The sequence below is a fragment of the Eptesicus fuscus genome, chromosome 16 (assembly GCF_027574615.1).
Source record: "Eptesicus fuscus isolate TK198812 chromosome 16, DD_ASM_mEF_20220401, whole genome shotgun sequence".
Taxonomy (NCBI): Eukaryota; Metazoa; Chordata; class Mammalia; order Chiroptera; family Vespertilionidae; genus Eptesicus; species Eptesicus fuscus.
Genome location: NC_072488.1, coordinates 40,095,653 through 40,115,118, shown reverse-complemented (window position 1 = coordinate 40,115,118; position 19,466 = coordinate 40,095,653). Strand labels below are relative to the sequence as shown.

Here is a 19,466-nt window from a genome sequence, read left to right as displayed (position 1 = left end):
TCTCTCTCTCCCTTCCTCTCTGAAATTGATAAAAATATATTTTAAAAAAATTATTCTAATTCTTGTACAGTTTTAACTTGCCTTGTGACTTTCAGAATACAGTATTCATTTTTCATCTATAACATAAAGCTGGATCAAACGATATCTAAAGCTTCTGACAGTTCTCAATGTTAACGATGATACATTACTTATATAGCCAACCCACTTTTTTCTAAAAGAAACTTCTTAAATTAGCATCTTCTCTAAAAATGGTGGAAAGAATTTTAGAAAATTCGAATTCAAATCTATTTCAGACTAGGAACTGAAAACAATAATTTCCTTACAAATAAATTTAGTAATTTCCTGTAATCATGTTCCTAAGAATGTGAAAGTATTAATTAAACTTCAGAAACGTATAAAAACCTTAAGGAACAGTTACTAAAAGTAAAAATATTTAAAAAATTGTCTCTTTTAACTTAGTAGGTTGAAGCTTTATATTAGGAAAAAAGCCCTATTAAAATAAGAAATTAACTAGACAACTATTTTTTGACAATCCCGTGAAATCACAGTATTTAAAAAATAGATCTCCTTTTCTCTGTATAATTCTACTACATAACTGTTAACTTTCCTGAATTTCCAAAACTTACATGGAATTACTTTCACATACATCTCCAAGGAAAGTTTTCACTGATCAATGCAAACATGATTTATTAAATAAAGAAGTCCATGCTTTATAACTCAGCATTAAATTTCTCACAGAGAAATCAAGAACAATGTTTCCTATCATCGATAGGTACCAACTGTCTTTGTTAAGTCTTCCAACTACCATTTCACTAAAAAAGCCAAATTAAGTGGGAGCTGCCTGTACAGATGATGCCTGTGCCTTGGCCATTCTTCGAACCAGTGCTTCTTGTCTTTTTCTCTGAATTTCTTCAGGAGAATACTTCCTATTTTTCTCTTCTTCCTCTAAAAAATTAAACAAAACACAGATACTAGTGTTACAGACTATAAAGTCATTCTTAAGATCTGTTTTTTTACTTTTTTATTACCCAGCGTTGCCACATTGGTTTGGCTATTAAGTCACACTGAACTATGTGAAATTCCAAATACAGACATAATGCTGTAGGCCAAAAGAAAACAAAAAATCATTGATAAGTCTGTCCCTATTTAATGCACTCTTTTCAGTGTGATAAAATTCATTTGATTAAAAATGGTACATTTTGACTACCCAGCAAGTAATTCTTGTGAATGACATCTAATTTATATAACAAACAAATACATTTAAAAGACAGATTTTAAATGTAAAATAGTTAAAATATAATGAATTAAATTAGATGCCAATACTTCAAATAGTGTATTTATAAGATAAGATATATTCATATTCACCTCTATAGAACTCCATGATTTCATTTCAGCCATTTAGGAGAAATATTTTAGCATGATAGAATGAAATCCAGCATGTCAATAAACATGTAACTCATTGTCAGGTATTATCTTTTTATTTGGAGGACACAGTTTATATATACATTAGAAAATTATTTTAAAAAGCAAAATATATGAATTATTCAATTTGAATGTCTTTTTAATATATAAAAATGTGAAGCATTCTGATATATGTATATTCTTATGCATACTTTAAACACACTATAAAATAAACAATATTTCAAATTAAACAAATGAAAATAAGAAAGTTCTATTTTAACAAAACATCCAATTTTATCTCTGCCAAAATACTGAGTTCTAATATAATGAATTTAATTCAATAGTTAAGTCACTTTGAGCTAATATAATAGATTATATTAATAAGAATAAAGCTTTAAATAGCAAACCTATTTCCTCATTTAAATGCTTTAAAATTAAGACCATCACTATAATACATCTTTAAATGACCTTGTATTGTATTCGTAAAACTGTTTATGTTGTAAAATCTGCCTTTCAGAGAAGTAAATAAGAATCTGTATTATCAGCAGAAAAATATTATACTGACATCTAAACAAAGGTTCAGAATTTGTTACAAGACATTTCTCTTGTTAACTAAGGGAGATATGTCTAAAATATATCATCTGTCTTCCCTTTCTTTCTTGGTATAATCTGAATGGGAGCCGGTGTTCAGGGTAAGAGGTATGTATTTTGAATAAACTCCCTAATGATTCTGATGTCTTTTATTTCCTAAACTATTTATCTCAGAGTGTAGCTTTTTTTCCTTACAGAAAGATACAAGATACTTAAAATCAGCTAGACTAATTATCTAATATTTTAGCCTCAAGCCTGAGAAACACAAGAAACTCAGAATACATGCACACACAGTTTACATTCAATTGACCATAAGTTTGGAAGGAATACAGGTTAATAATCCATGACGACAGAAAAGAACATAGCTCCCTAAAATTGGCCTTACAGTTGGCTTGGTGATATTCTGGAAAATAATTTCAAAGGATATAATAAAGTCACACCATGAAAATTTGATTTAGAGAGAGTCATCCATTTCTCCCATCAGCCCTTCCTTTAACTCAATCTGCAATAAAAATACATAGCAAAGTCTCAAACTATTGCAAGGTACAAAGCAAGAGTGACTCTAAATCTTAATCTAAAGCAGGGGTCAGCAAATTTTTTGTTGTTGTTGTAACAGGTCAGAAAGTAAATATGCTAACCTTTGCAGGTCATATAATCTCTTAATCTAGCTGCTCAACTCTGTCATTGCAGCATGAAAACAGCCACACAATATATAAACAAATGATGTGGCTCTGTTCAGATACAAATTTGTGTAGGGACAATAAAACTAGAATTGATTATAATTTTCAAAAGTCACAAAATATTATTCTTCTTTTGATTTTTCAACCATTTATAATGTGAAAGGCATTTTAGCATGCTGCTGTACAAAAACAGGCCACATAGGGTAGATTTGGACAGGCCAGGTTTGCCAAACTTTGCCTTCAAGGAATTGACGTTCTTAAATGGGTTTTGTTTCAAAGACATGTGCTGGAGAGCAGTTTACTACATAACAAAGTAAAAGGAAGTGTAAACAATAGAAAATATCAACAAGTTTAATATTCATTAGAACATTATATACTATATGCCCTGGCTGGCATAGCTCAGTTGGTTGAATGTGGTCCCATGCACTGAAAGGTTGCCTGTTGGATTCCTGGCCCAGGTTGCAGGCTTGACCCCTAGTAAGGGTGCTTATGGGAGGCAGCCACTAGGTCTTTCTCTCTCTCTCTCTCTCTCTCTCTCTCTCTCTCTCTCTTTCTCTCTCAAGTCAATTAAAAAACATTAGAAAAAAAAAGAATATTAGATGCTATAAATCAACTCAAAGGAAATATTGATAAGGTAAATTAAAAGGCAGATTATTCATCCATAACGAAGACAGATTATTAGATAAAAGTTCTGGGAAAACTCAAATATTCTAGGGATTTAGTCTTTAAAAGAATTACAACTATATGTTAACATATTCATTTTGGGAATATGGGTCAATTAATTACACTTATTTGAATATAAATATTTTAAATTGTTAAAGATTTAACAATTCTTTAACATTTTTAAAATTGATTTTTACAGAGAGAGGAAGAGAGGGAGAGAGAGACATGGATGTGACAGCGAAACACCAACTGGCTGCCTCCTGCACACCCCCTACTGGGGATCCAGCCTGTAACCGGGCATGTGCTCTTACTGGGAATCGAGCCAGCAACCTTTCAGTGCATGGTATGACATGCAACCAACTGAGCCACACCTGCCAGGGCATAGATTGATAATTCTTAAAGTTTCAAATATCTAGCTTGGGCCATAATGTAGAGATATATTATTTGTCAGTATTGATAAGAATATAAATTGATGTAACTTTTGGGGAAAATTTGGTGATGGAAATCAAAATTCAAAACATTCTCCTTCATTAATTTTTCAGTAATTAACAGATATAATCTCAAGAGTATACAGAAATTTATGTAGAAGGATATTCACTGGAGGATTGTTTGTAATGTAAAAAACTACAGCCAAACTACACTTCCATCAATAGGTACACAGTTAAATAAATTGTTACATCCATATAATGACATACTATACAGTGTGTTAAAAGGACTGAAGCAAATCTATATGTACTAACAGGAAATGATAGTTATATTAAGTGAAGGTAAAACCAATTGCCAAATAGGGAGTATATAGCATATAATTCCACCTATTTAGATAAATCTATAGGTATACACACACACATTTTTTTACACACACAAAAATGTTACATGATGTATTCCAAACTGTTACCAGTGGCTTTTCCTGGGAAATGGTATGGGAAAGGAGAAATAGAGGACTTACAATTTTTTTTTTAAAGAGGAGGGATCACTTAAATAGGAAAATTCTAACAGTAATACCAACAAAAAATTATCTGGAATCTAAACTGAAAACATCTAATGTTAAAAGAAATGAAAAACTTTCTCATATTAGCACTAATCTACATAACAAATAAGGAGTCTAATGTTGTTAGCTCCAAGTGAGGGAGACTAATTTAAGAAAATCTATAATTACAAGTGAGTATACTAAATACTGTAACAGAAATTAGCATGGGTATTGGAGTAAGCCAGAGAAAGCGAATGTAAATCATTCTGAAGGTGGTTAAAAACACATTGTATTTTTAAAAGCAAATGGAAAATGGCCTGGCAGATTTGGTATAGACATGTGGGTGCACTATTCCGGGCAAAGAAAATAGCATCTGCAGACGGAAGGCTATGATAAAGTATTGGACATTAAGAAGTACCAGTAGTTACACCAGACACATTCCCTTTAAAAAATGTTATGATATCTTGCCCTGACCGGTTTGGCTCAGTGGCTAGAGCGTTGGCCTGAGGACTCAAGGGTCCCGGGTTCGATTCCGGTCAAGGGCATGTGCCTTGGTTGTGGGCACATCCCCAGTAGGGGGCGTGCAGGAGGCAGCTGATTGATGTTTCTCTCTCTTCAATGTTTCTAACTCTCTATCCCTTTCCCTTCCTCTCTGTAAAAAATCAATAAAATATATTTAAAAAAATATTATGATATCAGTGAATAACAGACCTTTTACATTATATTACATGATGTTCACTCAAATATTTATCAAACATCTTATAAGTGTCAGATACTGTGGTAGGCCAAGGAACTCACTGATAAGACCATCATCAATATTTAATTGTGATTTTAAAAGGTGAAGGAAATAAGAGATGATGGAAAACAACAAGGAAAAGACTTACCTACAGATTGTCCAAGGAAGGCCTCTGTGAGAGGGTAAGTAATATTTAAACTTGAGACCAAAGGATAAAAAAGCACCAAAGGATGGTGTGGGGGTGAAATGTTGGGAATGGCAGTCAAAGCTCCTGAACTAGGAAAGAACCTATTTCTATTGAGGAACTGAAAGACTGTTGGTATAGTTGAAGCTTAGTAAGTAAAGGAAAAAAGAGGACAGGCAGGTTAAAGAGAGATAATCTAAGCCTTAGATAACAGGGTCAAGTTCGAACTTTATTTGAAATATAGTCAGCCATTGAAAGCTGTCATTAAGCATTGGAATGAAGTTTACCTATTTGTTTGTAAAAGGTTATTCTGCTGTTTAGAGATTAGAATTGAAATGGGACAGGTAAAAGAACTGCAGTAGTCTAGTGAATAAATGTTGGTTTAGAAAAGGGTGGTAAATAGTAGAGAGTGAGAAAAATGGACAATTTTGAGATATATTTTTTGTGGTAGAAACAATAGAACATGTTGATGGAAATGAGAATTTGGGAAAATAGGAACTGGCAGAAATGAAAGATAACCGGTTGTACTAAGTAAGTAATTAGAATTCTTATCACAACTAACAGAGTTTTATATCAGCTATTATACTAGAAGAGGTATTTAATGAAAATGCCCTACATTTTCAAATATTACTCACCTCAATGTTCTGCTCAACATAGTAAGATTATTCAAGTTTTAAAACAATGAGATATTTCATAAACACAGTCTCACACAGTAATATATATATATTTCTAAAGTATGATTTTTCACAAAATAATTCAGAAAACATGGAACAAGTATTTATTGAGTGCCTACTACATGCTTGTCACTGTACTAAATGCTGATAAAGAATTTGATGCAGTCTTTTGAAAACAAATCACCCACTGTATATTACAACATAATTATTAATAAGAATCACATTATGACATAGTTAAACATCGTAATTTTTACTTTACGTTATGCAAATTCAATACAACAACAACAAAATACTACTTTGGCTACTTCCCAAGATGATAACCTTTCAAAGGAAATGATTTGATACATACCTTTTGAAGGTTGTTTCAAAGATTCAGGTTTCATCAAAGATTGCTGTTGAACAGCCTTCCCACATAATGAGTTGACAGGAATTTTGTTTTTCTCCAAATTCTGTGTAATTTTGGTATCGGAGATACTTTCTGTTATACAATTTTGATTAATCTGGGAAAGAACCTGAGAATTTTTGATCTTTGTAAACCTGTACTTAGAAAATTTAACTGTTCTGTTAATATCATTCTGAGCTTCATCTGTTATGGTCCCATGGAAGAGATGCCGCGTATTCAATTTCTTCTCATAAGCAGCTCTTTCTGTACTCATATGATCTGAAGTTACATTCAAACTTGAACTTCTTATAAGAACCGATTTGGAACTATTCACTTCTATTGGAATATCAGTATTACCCCAAGAGACAGGCAAATTATTGAGCAGACAATTTGAGTTCTTAGAGTATATAGTCAAATTTGTGGTCGCACCTATAAAACTTGGAGAATTTCCACAAATTTCCCCTTTTTGCATCTTCAATGGTTTATTTATTTGTGAGCTATCAGTCAATGAAGATGATTGTGCTGAAATATCACTCAGATTCAAATACGCTGATTGTACCAACTGACTTCCTTGTTTAGATGTAGTAAACGTGTTTTTGGCTCCATGTTTGGAACTATTATTAATGTCAAGTATACTTTTTGATGTCTTGTTGTCCTTTCTCATGTCTTGCTGCTGAGTTAGTCTTTCAATATCATCACATGCTTGGTATAATAGGTCATCCTCTACATCATCAGCTTCCCAGGTATTCTCTAATTGATGACATGCTTTAACAATTTCATTGGCAAATGATGGGTCATTCCAATCATCAGAGAAAGAATCCATATTTGATTCATTAGTCTGATTTGCACTGTCCCAAGCAGCAGAGTCAAAAGTATCTATATTAGCAGGCATCTTAAATGACGGATTAAAAATTGACTTATTTTTCTGTTCATTAGAATATCCTGTGTTCAAAGTAGACTTTTTTCGAGAAGTATTTACATTAGAAATAAATTTAGTATGAATATCTTCTTTTACTTTTGTTGGCTCAGATGCAACTGCACCATCTTGAGTTTTGTCTTGAATGATTTTATTAAAAGATTTCTCAAATTTCACTTTATTTCCAATGGATAGTAATTTGTTTGGTTTATCATTTGAATTTGGTGAAAATCTGTATTTTCTAGCATCTATTAATTTATTGGTATGTGTGTTTGAAGAAACATCTAAAATTTTTGAATCTCTAAACTCAGCATCTAGACTTATATTCATTCTTGAGTTACTTTTACCATTTTTACTGTTAAAAATACAAATTTCTTTTTGATCAACCATCTGGACTGTTTCAGGAGCAGAAAAAAGTTCAGATATTCCTACATTTTGCATAACAAAAGGTTCATTATTTAGTAAGTTTTCCCATTCGTCCTCAAAATCACCAGTAGTAAATATATCCATGTGCTTATTAAAAGCTTCTGGCTCCTTAGTACTAGAAGTCACATATGATTTTGTCATCCCGGGAGTATCTATTTGATGAGAAAGTGATGTTGGGGGTTTGTTTCGTAGTTTTTCAGTAACTTGAGTTTCATTACTAATGATTTTCTCCGCTTTCAAAGCACTTTTCTTTCCAAAGGTAGTATTAACAGTGCTCCATAAGGCATCTGACAGATCTTGGCTTAACTGTCCACTACACTTCTGAGTAGAACCATCAAAAATGGCATTAAAGGCTGCTTCAGCATTTTGGTCAAATGGCTTCTGACTGTTATATTGATCATTTACCACAGATACCTTGGTGTTCTCTTTCATTGGCTTCTTTATTATAGCATTATCTATTTCAGGAACTATATCATGTAATAACTGCATCTGTATATTATCTTTATAATTATTTAAAGTCTCTGCTTCTGAAATCACCTGGATAAAATCATGATTTCTCTTGTTTTGCTCTTGAATCACATCTAGCTCTTCCATATTTTTATCAAATTGCTTAGCCAATTTCATAAGTTCTTCCTCTTGATTTTGTGTTTTTAACCTATTAGACAAATATGTTAAAAATTATAAGAAAAGTTCTAAGAGTTGTTATAAATATTCAATTGTTATTTGACATATTTTAATATGTTAAAACTTGAAAATTTTAACACATTGTAATTATTTTAAGTACAAAATTCTACACGTCAAAAATAAGGAAATGTTTCTGATATAATCACAAAACCAAATCAATTATTGAAAATATTTACTTCACTGAATGTCAGAAAAAACTAAAAAGTTTGAATTTACTTTGTGCAGCTGATTTTTGCTCTTGATTTTCCTTTCGCTACATGAGGAGTACAAGGAATAGCAGTTTCTCCAATCCACACGCCCAGCATGGAGTCTGTTGTTGGTTTTTCATCCTTTGGCAGAAGGGGAAAAAAAGAGGTGTAAAATAAGATAAAATAAATAAAAAAGAGAGAAAAAGAAAGTAGAAAAGGAAACTTTAACTACGTTGATTTACTTTCCTCAAATAATAAATTCTGAAAATATTAAGTTGATTTAAATAATTATTTGAGGTTAACTCACCTAAAAATAAACAACATGAATATGTCATTTGTGAATACTTTTTTAAAGCTTTTTAAATGATCTTGGTATTACCAAAGATTTATGTTTTAAAAGTACTCAGTTGAAAAGGGTAACATTTAAAAGCAACTAATTTCACTGTATTTTTTCTTATACACAAGTTACCACTTGCATACTGTTGCCATTTCTTTATGTGAGCTATTATTTCCATCCCACTTAGGTAGAATCCAATAATTTACTCAACTATCTTTTTATCACTATTTAGGCTGGCCAGCCCAAACACATTTTATTATGCTTCTTTCATGTGAAACTCACAATTAGTGAAGATCTATTGTTAACTCATGAAGTAAGTAGTATTATGGCATAAATTCTATTTAACTAATGAACCATATGGAAAATGAATTTCTATGACAAGCCAAACATGGAATGTAGAGCTAGTACCAACAGAGTTGTTTTGATTATCACAGTTGTAATTTGGGATATTTTATAGCCATCAAGAGAAGCTTTATTTCCTGTCTTTTCCACCTGGATTATGCTGATTCCGTGTAACCATAATTTGGGTCAGTGCCATCTATTGTTTTTGGTCAACATAGTCACTATCCATGGTTGTGTCAAAGAAAAATAGCAAACTTCCTATAGAAAAGACACTAAGCAAAAATTAGATGTTTTCTGGATTTAAACTTGTTAAATAAGGAAGAGAGGAAAGTAAAGTCAACTTCAGAACAGAGGTTGACTTTAATTTATATTTCTATTTCACTCAAGCAGTATAAGAAATTAAAGAAAAATAAACTTTACAGATGATTCTATTATAGCAAATAACTTAACTGTAATTTTAACATAAATAACTTTAACATAACCTTATATTTATAGTGTTCTATAGTTTACAAAGACTTGTTATCTAATATAACCTTTATATTAATTCAATAAAAAGAGTAAGACAAGTAATTCTAGTTTATGACTGAATGAAATGAAGTTCTGAGAGCTTAAGTAGCTTGCTTAGGGTGACCCAGGAGGTGATCTGAGAACTAACTCCAAATCCAGTGTTTTTCCCACTTTTACAATGTTTCTTGATGATCTTGTAAGTCAACAGTATTAAGAGCAGTTTTAATGGAGAAAAGTCGTGCTACAGTCAGTACACAATTACCAATCATTAATAAAAACCTTAAAAGTTTAAATTTTCATTGTCTGATTCTATTTTAGCAACTTGAAAATGGTGCCATATATTGTTAAACAATACTAAAAACAAAATAACACAAAGCTCTAGTCAAAATCATCACTCTAGAAAATTAAAATAAGGTGACGAAAGATGATTTGACTTTGGTTGGTGGGCACACAGTGCAATATACAGAGCTTGTAACATAGAAACACACACCTGAAACCTATATGATCATAATATACAATGTCACCCCAATAAATTTAATAAAAAATAAAATCTAAATTGAAAATTAAAACAAGATATTATGTTTAAAAAAGTATAATTACTAATTTTACATTGTTTCTTTTTCCAGAATATGCATTTCCGTAATAGAAAAAGGTATTAGTTATATCTGCTGCTCTATTTTCTGCAAAGAGAATTGTAAAAGATAAAACATTTTTCATATAAATGAACTGTACAAGGACTTAGTAGCATAAAATAATTATAAAACTAGTGATATTTACCTGAGGAGCAATACAATTAACAATATGTGAGATCTCATCACTATCTGTGTTGTAAATCTTTTTTTTTCTTCCTTTACCTAAAGAAAGAAACACATTTCTATAAATGCACATAAAAAATATTTTTTTAAATAGTGTTCATTTCTTAGAAAACAAGTTTAATTAGCACATCTATGATAGCACATGTATATCACAGCAATACAATCAGGTAAGATTCTCAAAAAACATCTATAGTACAAAATTCATGATGTTGTTCCCCCAACTGAAATTCAATAGTTTAAATCCTAATCATTTCTCACATAGTTACCCAGATAAAAATGTTAATAACAAATTACCTAACTGTTTGGTCATTGGAGAATTTTGATCCCAAAAGATATCATTCTGTCCATCTGGATCATTAGGAGAATTGAAGGTAGATGACAACAAATCCATTCTCAGCACTCTCTTTGGTGTTTCATACTTTTCTACATAAAATAAGATTAAAATAGCAGTTGTTGCATTTTAAAGCATTGCTTCATAATACCCCAATATCAAATAATAGCTTTTAACAAGATTACTTTTTTATATAGTCCAATTATCTAATTTTCGCCCAGAGAGGATTTAATATAAATTTTCATAACCGAAATGTTTTGTTTCACATAAAAATCCTCCCAAATTTAACATTATTAACAGCAAGTGGTTTGAAGTAATCTGGTAGGTCTATGGATGTCACTCCATTCATTACCATTGGAACTTGGAGGCTTTGGGAACCACCTGTAATGTATACATTTCAACAATCGAGAGCGTCCCAACAGTACAAGTCTGTTTAGCCCGCTTTCACCAACTCTGTCCAGCTTAAACCAATTACTTCAAGAAGCTTTAGCGATCCACTTCTTGGAAAGTTTTGTCCAGCATCACTTTTAAAATTTCTAGAGGTTTGTTTTTGCTCATTCTGGCGTTGCTTTACGCGAGTCAACCGAAGACGAGTTAAGGCCACAAAAGCCAAGTTTGGAGAACACGCTCCAGGAACCAGCTTTAGTGTGGGGTTCAGTTCCCACCATGATTTATTAGAACTATCTTTCAAAAATGGGACACCAAAAATTGATCAGAATGAAATATATTCCAGGGCCCTACTGTGAGGGGACTCCTACATAGGCACTTCCGGTTTAGGCACAATGAGGGGGACATCACCAAGGCTTTGTGGCTACAGACAGCTATGGCTCTTCAGAGGGTCCCTTCTCTAAAGCAAGTGGGGGCGAAAAGTTTTAAAGCGGAAATAACTGCCCCTAGGAAAAAGCTGAAGGCAGCAGGTCCATCAGGCCTTTCTCCTCGCTCCGCCCCCGCCGACTCGGAGGAGCAGCCTAGAAATTAGCCGCCCTCCCCCGTTCAGGTGAACCCCACACACCTATTCCCGTGGCCGGAGCGACAGTGGATGATCAAACCTAACGGGGCAGTGCTCAAATTCGGGGACCAAGGCCAAGGGGAAGTGTGCCGGGTAAGTTTGGGGCTCACAAGGGGAGAGGCCCAGAGAAAGAAAACACCCTGCAGACTCCACCCCCCCCTCCCATCCCAACTTCCCCAGTCGCCAGCTGGGCTGCGGGGCTGCAGGGCCCGGGCCCAGAGAGGCCGCGTCTCACCCCCCGGAGTTACTTTTACCGCAGGAAGCGGCTACTGAAGGCTGCTCTGGCTGCGGCACGGGCTGGAGAGGCCCCTCTCCAGCCCCGCGGAGCCCCGATCCACGGGCGGACCGCAGCCGCCTCTTCCCTGACTCCACCACCGAGCTGCATTCCTCAGCCGCCGCCGCCGCCGCTTGGCGCGGCGTGTTCTTCAGGCCAGGGCTGTCCCCCAGTTTTCTTCGCCGACTCATTGCCTAGGACCCCCTCCACCAGCCTTTTCTCCTTTCACATTTTGCACGGGAAGCGTAGAGCCGTGGAATCAGAAAAGCCACCCGGCGCTAACGGCCGCCGCCATTTTTGACCGTGGCGCGCCAGTCAGAGGCGACCGCTGATTGGCTGCGTCCGGCAAGGGGCGGGGCCGTTAGCGTGCGGCTGGCGCGCGCTTGCGCAGTCCGACCCCGAGCATACTGGGCTGTGGGCAGTCAGCAGGATTGGAAAGGAGTGTGTGAGGGGTAATGGTGTGGGCATAACTGATAGTTAGAACGTGTGAGGTGAAAAGACTTAATCCACTGACAGATTTTTATTGAATTTGCAACTAGTCTTACCAGGACATTACTCATTCAGATTATTGTGGGATTTAGTATAGTATTTTCAAGAAATAAAAGGTATAGATTAGGGAGGGAGCAATAAAACTATTTTTTCGTAGATGATAATAGCATAGAAAAATCCAAAAACATGTAGGGAAGATTATTAAATTCGTAGATTAACAAAGTAGCTGATACAAAGTCAATAGTCAAAGATCAACTGTTTACATAGGTTAATAAGTAACAAACAGCATTGATGTTTTCAAGAAATAACAATTTATTTTAGCATACAGGGTATCAAATAACTAGGAATAAATTTACCAAAGATTGCAACAACCCTACAGAGAGTTATGAAATATATTTGAAGGAAATTGGACACCTAAATAAATGAAGGATTAATATATGTGGATAGGTTGGGAGACTTCATATTGTTACAATGTCTGTCCTCAGATTGATCTATAGATACAATTCAAAGCCATTCAAAATCACAGTAGGATTGTGTTTGTATGTGTAATATAACAAGTTGAGTTTACAATATGTATGGAAATGTGAAAGGTTTAAGATATTAGAGAAACTCTTGAAGAATCATGAAGTTGTATATCTACCAAGTATCGAGACTTATAAAGTTAAGGTAATTAAGATAGTGTTAACAGTGGTAAAAGGATGGACAAACATGAAAGAAACAATAGAAAGCTTAGACAGGACCTTTACATAAATGGACATTTGATTTAATATCAATTTGATATTCACATGGAAAAAGAAAGTTAACCTCTACCTCAAACCATATTCCCAAATTAAGTGCCAATTGATTATATATTTAATTATAAAAGATAAAATAATTAACATTCTAGAAGTTGATATAAATTTGTCTTCATGACAGAATGAATTTTATATTGAAAAAATAATCAACTATAAAGAAAATAATTATAAATTTGACTACATGAAATTGATAACTTGAGATTGTCTGCCTATCCAAAAACAACATTAAAGAGAATGAAAAATAAAGTGCAGATTGGGAGAAGATATTTGTAAGAGGTAAAGTTAAGGGACCATATGTAAAATACATGAAAAACTGATATAAATCATTAAGAAAATGATTAACCACCAGGAAGAAGACTGGGTCAGATACTTTAGCAAGTTCTAAAAAACCCCAAAACAAACAAACAAATGGTCTAAATAATCAGCAAACTTGAAGAAAGCTGTCCAGCCTCATTTGTAATGAGGAAGATGAAAATTTAAACCACAATGTGATACTCCTCTATACTTATCAGAATTCCTAAAATTAACAAGACTGACAACAGGATTGTCAAGGAAGTAAACCAGACATGAGACCATAGCCCCAGTCTTGATTGTAGCCCATGAGAGACCCAGAGCCAGAGGACTCAACCAATGGGAACTGTCACATACTGCTGGTGAGAGTGTAATGTGGTACAACCGCTTTGGGAAACAGTTTTGATCTAGCAGTCCCACTCCTAGGAATATAACCAATGGAAATGCATAGATTTGTGCATCAAGATACATTTTATAAAAATGCTTTTAGCAGTAAAATTTGCAGTTACCCCAAACTGGAAGCAAACCAAAGGCCTTTCAAGAGTATAGTAGTTAAGTATATTGAGCTATATTTGCTCAACAAAATGCCATGTTCTAATGAATAGGAAAAACTATAGCTCCTGCAACAATGGAAAAATCTCAGAAATATAAAGTTGAGCAAAAGAGACCAGACTCTTACCTCTTCCTTCCATAGAATACTATAATGCAGTGATTTTTTAACCTTTTTCACCTCATGGCACACATAAACTAATGATTAAAATTCTGTGGAACACCAAAAAATATGTTACGTTTTTTGACAATCTGATAAAAAAGTATAATTTTTATTCATTCACACTGGATGGCTATTTTTGTGTTGGCTGTTGTCATTTTTTTTTTTTAATTTTTATTTGACAATCTAAGGGAAAAGATATCAGTGCCCCTGACTAAATAGTCAGGTATTACATGTTTTAAAAATTCTTACAGCTTGCCTGGCTGGTGTGGCTTAGTGGTTGAGTGTCAACCTATGAACTAGGAGGTCAGTTTCAATTCCTGGTCAGGGCACATGCCCAGGTTGTGGGCTTGATTCCCAATAGGGGGCATGCAGGAGGCAGCCAATCAATGATTCTCTCTCATCATTGATGTTTCTATCTCTCTCTCCCTCTTCCTTGCTCTCTGAAATCAATATGAAATATATGTTAAAAAAATTCTTGCAGTTTGAAAATTGCTGCTATAATGGTTACTTTGGAGAGGGGAGGGAGGACAATGATTAGAAGGGGACAGAGGGAGGGGGAGTATCTGATTGTGGCTTTGTTCATTGTCTTGTTCTAGATTTTGTGTTAATTCATTGTGTTGTTTTGTGTACTTTTCTGTATGCATGTTACATTTATCAATAAAACATTTTAAAATTTTAATGTAAGGCAAAAAAATCTTTGTTTCCATTGAGGAACTGATACCTGTTTTTTATTTGTAATTAGAGGCCCGGTGCACAAATTTGTGCACCAGTGGGGTCCCTCGGCCTGGCCTGGGGGATTGGGCCCAAAATCAGCTCTCTGACATCCCCCGAGGAGTCCCGGATTGCAAGAGGGCACAGGCCAGGCCAAGGGACCCCATGGGTGCATGATCAGGGCCAGGGAGGGATGCGGGAGGTTGGCCAGCCAGGGAGGGACTGCAGGAGGGCTCCAGGGTGTGTCTGGTCTGTCTCCCTCAGTCCCGATCGGCCAGACCCCAGCAGCAAGCTAACCTACCGGTCAGAGTGTCTGTCCCCTGATGGTCAGTGCACATCATAGCAAGTGGTTGAGTGGCCTTAGCATTAGCATATTACTATTTGATTGGTTGAATGGCCAACTGGATGACTGGACACTTAGCATATTAGGCTTTTGTATTATGTTGGATTTACTGTTTTCTTTCTTTAGTTTGGCTAACAAGAATCCTAGAACTGAATCTCAGGTTCAGTTCTAGCAATTGCACCAACCACTGTGACCAAATAATTTCCTTCTTCCTCCATCCATGGCTTTTTACTATTTCCCTTGCCATGGTTGTTTTTAATCTACATATTTTTAAACCATTACTTAGTTTTATATATTTATAACTGGGTATGACTGCTTGGGAGGTTACATCTCTTAAAATTCAAATTAACGACTTAAACCTCCAGTTCTCTAAATTAATAGGTATACTGTTATTTCTCTTGGGGATTTCTCCTACCTCTCAACAGCCCCGAGAATGCCAAAAGCAGAAAGAAAGTTAAATGTCCGCTATAACACTTTATTAAATAGATGGCATCATAGCTGTCTAAAGGACTTAATTCACCCTGAAAAATACCCAACTCACACTTAGAAAATACTTAAAGGAGTCTGAAGAATTTTATAATGCCTGTAGGAGTAATAACCATGTGGTAATCCTTTAAAGCATATTAATACTGCAAATAAAATAACAGTGAATAATTTTCCATAACTGTCCAAATTCCCTAGTACTCAAGTAACCATTGTAAAAAGGAACAACTTGAGTTCAAAGAACAGACGTGTGTTTTTACCTTAGCACACCCAGGATGGCTATTATTGTAATCATTACATGGTAGGAAACCATCATAGCTTGAAAGTTAGTTAATTCACACAATCTGTTACAGTTCTAATATAGTTCAAATTAAATGTACTTCCTGAATATAACTCCTGAACAAGTACAGTACAATTAACTCCTTGATAAAATCTTCTTAATAACCAAAAGTTGTCTGGTAGAAATTTGAATGTAATATGATTAAAAATGCCCAAACTTAGCATTTCTAGGCATTTGAATAATATGAACTTGTAAGGTTTAATACAGTGACATTTTAATAAATCAAAGTTAAACTCTTATTTGTTTACTTGCAGAAATTATCCATAAGCTTGACAGTGTTTATTAAGCAAAAAATTGAGACATTGAGAGTGTGTTGCTAAGGAGCTTTTTTTTATGGAGTGATTGCCTTGTCACTTACATTACAGTGATGCTATCTGCTAGATGGATGGCTAATTGTGAGAAGTCTTTGTTTCAAGGAAAAAAAATAATAGGTATCATAATATGCTGTTATGTAGCACAGTATATGTATAGAGCCCTGCTTTAGCTCTAAATCAGGATACAATTGGCAGGATCTTAAAAGGCAACAAAATGAGTAGAGCATTTTTTTTAATAGTCTTGTTACAATGTTTCTAAAATGTACCCCAAAATGCACCTGGCTAAGTACTGGGCCTAGTTTTCCTCAGTCCTGACCTCCAAGCAATTGTCATTAATATAATCTACCACGCTTATCCCTTTTCTGAGGGAACTGCTCCATCAAGAGGTTCTGCTGCCTACGTGAACCTGCCGATGGCCCCAAGCAGGTAAAACTGAATGGACTAGAGGTGGGCACCTGACTTTGGAAACTAATCTTTAGGCTGGCTTTCCACCTGTCTGTCACAAAGATAATGGAGACAATCCTCTTTCCTCTTAGAGATCCGAAGTAAGAATTTGCTTGAGGGCCTTGTGCAAAACCATGGGGAGCCAGAAACTGTGAGGAAGCCTACTGATAATGGAGCAGAAAGAAGCTGAGAGCCATTGAAGTGAACATCTATAGACTCCACATACCTGGACACTGAACAGCCATTCACCCCAGAGTCCCTAAAGCCAGGTGCTACTGTAATTCCAGTCATTTATTTTTCTTTTTCAATGCAAACCCTTTACAGTAAATTTTCTTTCCTTGAGCTAATAATGCCAGTTAGTCTGTATTCCTTTCAAAAGCCGAACTAAAACAAAGTTTGGGATCAAGCGTTATAGTCTAATTGTTTCTCAATTTTTATTGGAAAGCACCAATTGGGAACAGAGAAATGCCAGCTGCAAAAATGCTTTCATTTTAAATGCTGTTTGCAAAGCACAATGCCAAAGCCATTCTAAAGGACAGGATGATTATTGTAAACTATGGCAAAGTCACACTTCATTATAAATGATTTGAGCAGTTTTTATAATAAGTTAAAGGAATATTATTTTAAAAAGCTCAACATATAACCATCCCTTTGAAAGATGGAGTTGGGAGCTAAAATATTTTAGTGATTTATTTGAAACTGAAACAATTTATAGTGGGCATTGGCTGTCCTCTGGAATCACCTTTTTCTTTTCTTTTTTACATTTCTTGGCTCACTATTTATATAAAGACCTAAAATTTTAGAAAATGTGGACTATGTTTGCTTCAGGGATGACATTTCAACTTTTTTTTAACCACTTTCCACAATTTTTTCACCTTCTCTTCCTGTTAATACGGTTTCCTGCTGGCCTTAAACTTTGAGTCAGTCTCTTCCTGTTAATACGGTTTCCTGCTGGCCTTAAACTTTGAGTCAGTCATGCCATTTGCATTTTCAGTTCCCACACCTGCGCTGTTGAGTATGTTGAAGAGGTTCCTATCTGTGCCACCACAAACCTAGAGTCACCAAAGTGTCAGTGATCAGCAGAGCCCATGCTTCCACCTTTGAAATAGAGTCTAAATTTCCACCACTTTCTATCTATAATAATAATAGCGCAATATGCTAATTAGACTGGATGTCCTCCTGACGAAGCCAGGGCTGCAAGGGAAGTCCAGGTCCTGGGTGCCTGCCGGTGGCCAGAGGGAAGCCCAGGTCCCGGGTGCCAGAGGGAAGCCCGTGCCGGCAGCCTACTCTTGCACGAATTTCGTGCATTGGGCCTCTAGTATAGGAATAAATACCATGAGAATAGTGAAAGTTTTAATGACCAAGAATGGGCTTAGGTTAAATCTTACATAAAATTTTATAATGCAATAAATAAGACTTGAAATATTTTAGAAGTCACTATCCAGTACCAAATAATCAGCACCACAATCAAGATAATGAACATATTATCCCCCAGATTTCCTTGTGTCCCTTTGTATTACTTCTGTTTGTAATGTGTACGTTTATGTAATTTACTTTTTAATTTATTTCATTTAAAAAATCTTTATTGTTGAAAGTATTGCGTATGTCCCCTTTTCCTCCTCCTCCCCCCAATTAAGCTCTTCTAGCCCGCCCCTGACCCTCTCCAGGCCTTCACCACCCTATTCTCTGTGTCCACGGATTATGCATATATGTATACAAGTTCTTTGGTTGATCTCTCCCCACCCACCACCCACCCTCTCTGAAGAGCTAGTATGAGCTGGCTACAGCACACCCCTGAGTTTCTTACCTTTTATTACCCTTCTTCTATTTTAAGTAACCTCAGTTCCTTCAACATCTCCTCATCTTACCTATTTTTCAAACTTTTCATTCATTTGCAGCCTCTTAATTCAGTAATTGAGCTCAAAACTGGAACTAGAGAGTCCTACACTATAGGTTAAGGCTTAAAAAACGAAGCCAGGCTATAAATGTTAAAGGAAAAGAAAGCCTCGGGCAATTTGCTAGGGCTGGGAAAGGGAGCTCTATGATAGATAGGAAGGGACCCTTTTAAACTAAATGACTATTGGGAGATCTGCCTGTGGATATGGTAGGAAGAAGGAAGCAAAGCAGGTTACTTAATTCTGAAGTGGGCATATTTTTGCACACCATGCTTTCTTAGCTGTACACTAATTGAATTCAACCTCACTGATCATTTGGGGTACCAACCCCCATCGGGCCTATATCGACCTGGATTAATGGCTGTGGATATCGTGGAAGTAATTTGCAAAGCCTTTTTTCTTTACTGCTTTAAGTGAAACCTTGGTGGGGGGGTTAGGGAGGGGGAATCTGAGCAGCCCCAAACTGTCTTATTCAGGGTAGTAACTTTCTTTTTTTCTGGCTGTCATGGAATCCAGTCATTAACTGTGTGTTTTTGTTTTATG

General features: G+C 35.2%; 1 protein-coding gene across 1 annotated transcript; it reads right to left on the bottom strand.

The window, feature by feature from the left end:
* Positions 1–642: 642 nt before the first annotated feature.
* Positions 643–12,355, bottom strand: ETAA1 (ETAA1 activator of ATR kinase). Its single transcript, XM_054728104.1, has 6 exons — positions 12,075–12,355; positions 10,788–10,921; positions 10,456–10,532; positions 8,521–8,633; positions 6,246–8,275; positions 643–945 (listed from the first exon to the last, which is right to left on the bottom strand). Exons 1-6 carry the CDS (start codon positions 12,296–12,298, stop codon positions 827–829), a joined length of 2,697 nt encoding a protein of 898 aa, XP_054584079.1. The 5' UTR covers positions 12,299–12,355; the 3' UTR covers positions 643–826.
* Between the last annotated feature and the right edge of the window lie 7,111 nt (positions 12,356–19,466).

Bases quoted from the DNA above. Each gene is read 5' to 3' on its own strand.
- ETAA1 (XM_054728104.1), bottom strand. From the start codon at position 12,298: ATGAGTCGGCGAAGAAAACTGGGGGACAGCCCTGGCCTGAAGAACACG. The intron at 10,533-10,787 runs GTAATTTGTTAT...TTCTTTCTTTAG, and splicing joins TCCAATGACCAAACAGTTAG to GTAAAGGAAGAAAAAAAAAG. The intron at 946-6,245 runs GTATGTATCAAA...TTAATTTTTTAG, and splicing joins TTTGAAACAACCTTCAAAAG to AGGAAGAAGAGAAAAATAGG.